Source organism: Grampus griseus, assembly GCF_964374135.1.
Source record: "Grampus griseus genome assembly, chromosome: 4".
Classification (NCBI taxonomy): domain Eukaryota; kingdom Metazoa; phylum Chordata; class Mammalia; order Artiodactyla; family Delphinidae; genus Grampus; species Grampus griseus.
In genome coordinates this window covers 143,608,380-143,612,450 of record NC_138997.1, presented here as the reverse complement: position 1 = coordinate 143,612,450, position 4,071 = coordinate 143,608,380, and the positions used below count along the sequence as shown (strand labels likewise).

Here is a 4,071-nt window from a genome sequence, read left to right as displayed (position 1 = left end):
GAGGGACTTGGGCGCGGCCTCCTGCGGTTTATTGATTAAGTAGAGTTCGGCAAAGTGCTTCCCAGAGGGCAGAGCTCGGCCCCAACGCGCGCGGACAGTCGTTTATAAATTTAAAACTCTTCTGTAGCAATCGGCTATGTACAGAGTCAGCGACCGCAGCCTTACAAAACGGCCGACCGGCGGGCGCCCTCGGGTCCTGGGCGCGGCCTCAGGGGCGCGAGGGCCTCGTGGGGCTGCCCGGCCCGGCGTCCCGTCCTGATCCGAGGCCGTGCTCAGAGGTGCGGCGCGTAGAAGGCGGGCGCGCCGTAGGTCTGCGAGCCCAGCACGAAGGGCGACAGCACCGCCGGGCTCGACAGGAAGGGCAGCTGCGCGGCGCACACCAGGCCGCCGGGGCCGTGCGCCGGGTACCCGGCCGGGCCGTGCATGGCGATCGGCGCACCCATGGGCGGCGACGGGCTGAGCGGGCTGAGGCCACCGGGCAGCCCCGCACCCGGCCCGGAACCCGGCCCCGGTCCCCCTCCGCCGCCTGTCGGCGCGCTGGTATCGGCGCCCGGATTCTGCTTCTTCCACTTGGTGCGGCGGTTCTGGAACCAGATCTTCACCTGCGTCTCGGTGAGGCTCAGCGACAGCGCCAGGTTGAGGCGCTCGCACACCGACAGGTAGCGCGTCGCCTTGAACTTGTTCTCCAGCGCCACGAGCTGCTCGTAGGTGAAGGCGGTGCGCGCGCGCCGCGGCTTCCCGGACTTGGAGTCGGAGCCTGTGCGCTTCCGCTTGGGCTTCGTCGCCGTCGCCGCGCCCTGCGGGGTCGTCCCCGCGTCCCCGGGCGCCGCCGAGGCTCCCGGCGGGCCCGGGGCTCCGGGCGAGTTCCCACGAGGGCCGGGGACAGCGGCCTCATCGACAGCGCCTGAGGGCGCCTCGGCCTCGCCCTGGCAGCCCGACCCGCGGGCCCCGAGGCCGCTGCCGCCTCCCCGCGCCTCAGCGCCGCACGCCGCCCCCGCCTCGGGCGCCTCGTCCTCGTCCTCGTCGTCGGGCGCCTCGTCCCCGCTCGGGCTGCGGCCACCGCCGCTGCTGTAGCCGTTGGCCTCGGCCTCGTCCGCCTTGCAGGGGTCGCCGGCGTCTGCGGGCGGGGACGGGGCGGGGAGGGAGGACAGCACAGTTAGGACCCGGCGCCTCCCTTCCGCTCGCTCGCCCCTCCGGCGCCCTGCTCCCCTTAACGAATCCCTTTTCCTGTTTCCGTTGCTTCTCTTCTTGCCTCCCTTTCCCCTTAGCGCATTCGTTTCCCTGCCCTCTCCCCTCCTTTTTTTCTCACCCTCCCGCGCTTTCTCTCTCCGTCCCCTGTGCATTCCTTCTCTCCAGAGCCCCCCTTCCCGCCATCTCCCGAGCCCTGCGCCTTTGCCCCAGCCGGGCAGGACGGGGCCGCAGAGCTTACGGCAGACGGAAAGATCCCATCGATCCATGGGGCAGATACAAACTTAATTAAACTCATTTTGCGTAATGTAGAAACTAGTTAACGGCCATTTAATTTATTTCAGCGTACATTACCCTCCAATTACCACAAGGCTCCAACAGAGCCAGCCAATTACTGGGCATTTAAGAGTGGGCCGGGCCAGAGTCCTGGGGTAAGGTTGGAGCCCGCTGTGAGGAGGCGATTTCCGGGGACCAAAAAAGTTGCCCTGGATCCATCCCTACCTCAAGACTTGGGGCCCTGGAACTTGGCCACCCTTGGCCCATCGGCTGAGACCCCAGCAGGTCCAGGCTGGTCCCAACCAGGGACCAGTGGGCAGTGGGGGTCTAGAGCAGCGCTGAGACCAGCCGGGATGGGAGTCCCCATAGGTCAAGTCTGAGCAGCAGCTCCGGATCCTCCAAGCAGAGGCCCGCGCGGTGGCTGCAATGTGCATCTCAGAAATTTGGAAGAAAAGCATCTGTCCCGGTCAGGGCCCGGCAGGGGTGGCGGGGGGGGGGGCGGGGGGGGGAGGGCGTTTCTATGCAGCCCCTGCTCCCACAGGTGGTCATACAACCAGGCGAGAAGCCAGGGCAAGCGCCCAACACCATGCCGCCCCGTCGGGCACCAGGCCCCGGTCAGGTTGGCACGGAGAACTGGAGGGTAAAGGACAAATTCAGTCCGATTCCTCCAGGGTGACCACGGGCTGCGTGGAGGCCGGCAGGGCAGATATCCTGGCCCCCACCTATACCCCTTAGCAGGAGAAGAGACAGTCCCCCAGGTGACCCTGACAGCTCCTGCTCTGTCCAGGGGTGGGCTAAGGAGGGGCCCTGACCCAGCTCCCTCCCTAAACTACCAAGAAACTGGGCCTTCCGACTGGGATGTCTTCCCCATCAGAGGCTCCAGGTGGAAACTCCCAGAACCCTGGCCAGGCCGAAAACCTGAGGGGCTCCCCTCCAGCCTTCCCGAGATTGTTCCTCTTTCACCTCCGCCCAACCGGGAGGAAGCCCAGTGCAGGTGCTGGGAGGCCCCTCGCCTGAAAAGGCCCACCCGAGCCCTGCCGGCCCTGCGCGCCTCTCCCCGCAGGGCAGAGGGCCCAGGAAGTTGGAGGGAGGAAGGGCCGGCGGAGGGGGCACCAAAAGCAATCAGGCGCCGGTCGAATGCAATTCTCGATCAATAGCGGCCCCTAATAAGTGTAATAGGTTTTAATCGAGTAATTATCCGAATTTTGACCCTATAATTTAGATGTTCGGGGGGAGTTTGCAAGGTGCTTGAAAGAGATACGCATGCAGCTGTAATGGGATATCGACCAGGCCGGGGTTGCGGGCCGCCCCATTACCGGCCGCTTTCCGCCGCTAAGCACATTTCCCCTTAACTGTAATCGAAGGGATTTAATTGTTTTTCCAGAGATAACCAGCGTTTTGTCACAATTAGTCTGATTTGTCCAAAAAAAAAAAAAAAAGAGAAACAGAGAACGGGAAAAAAAAAAAAGGAAATAAAAGAATGGAGGGAGGGAGGTCTCCGGAGGCTGCGGTGGGAGTGGGGAGGTCACGGGCTAGCCGCCGCGCACGACTCCCCCTCCTCTGCCACCTACTGCCCTCCAATGCCGGGGGTGCGCGGTGGCCAAACCTGTGCCGGCCATGCAGTTCGTAGCCCTGGGCCCGGCCTGGGGGAGGCATCCCGGGAGGCACCGGGCGGTGCGGGCCCTGGAGTCCGGGTCGGACGCAGGCGGCGGGAGGGCTGGTGCGGGCCCCGCGCGCTGCGAACTTTCCACCGAGCCTTGGCGCCGGGCCGGTCAGGTTCGCCGAGGGGTCCCGGGAGCGCAAACGCGTAGACGCGGGCCGTCCCTCTACCCCCGCGACCCGGCACCGGCCGTGCCCTACTCACGCGGCGGCTCAGCTCCGGTACCGGCTCCAGCTCCTCCGGCGGCGGCGAGGGCACGGCGCTCCAGCTCCTCTGAGCGCGGCGGGCGTCCCGGGGCGGCGGGGGCCGGGGCGCACGCCGCGGGCGCCACGGGGCCCAGCAGCACACAGCGGCGTCTTCTGCTGTTGAACTTGTTGGGGTCCAGGATGTCCAGCACCGAGAAGGAGGTGGGGCGCGGCGGCGGGCCGGGCCGGGCCGCCCCAGCTCCCTCGGGCGCCGCGGGCACCGTGTCGCTGGCGGCGAGCGGCGGGGCTCCGGCCCGCGGGAAGGCGGGCAGCTCAGCGCGCCCGTCCATGGCGTCCCGGGCGGCGGCGGCGGGCGCGGGCGGTGCGGGCCCCGCACCGGGCCCGGCCGGCGGCGGCGGCAGCGCGGGGCCGTCCCCGGTAGCCGCCGGGCCGCTCGCGCTCATGCCGGCCTCCCGCCGCTCCGGCCGCTCGGGCCCTTCCGGCTACTGGGCTCCCATCCCCGGCGGCCCGGGCGACGCCGCACGGTCTCGTGCCGGCGGCCGCGGCTCGGCTCGCTCCCCGTGCCGCCCCGCGCTCGGCCGGTGCTGCCTGGCGCCGCCGCCGCCGCCGCCTCAGGCGCCCGGCGCGCCCGGCCCGCTCATTTATGGCGGCCCCGCCGGCGGCGCCCACGCGCCCACTCGCCGCACACACGTGCGCCCGCAGGCGGCCGCGGGCTCCGCCGCCCTCGTTAGAGCGCGCGCC

At 68.7% G+C, this 4,071-nt stretch overlaps 1 protein-coding gene across 1 annotated transcript; it reads right to left on the bottom strand.

The window, feature by feature from the left end:
• Positions 1 to 272: 272 nt before the first annotated feature.
• On the bottom strand, positions 273 to 3,773 carry NKX1-1 (NK1 homeobox 1; the record flags this gene model as incomplete). Its single annotated transcript, XM_082653211.1, has 2 exons — positions 273 to 1,117; positions 3,329 to 3,773. The coding sequence occupies 2 exons, from the start codon at positions 3,771 to 3,773 to the stop codon at positions 273 to 275; spliced, it is 1,290 nt and encodes a 429-aa protein (XP_082509337.1).
• Positions 3,774 to 4,071: the final 298 nt, after the last annotated feature.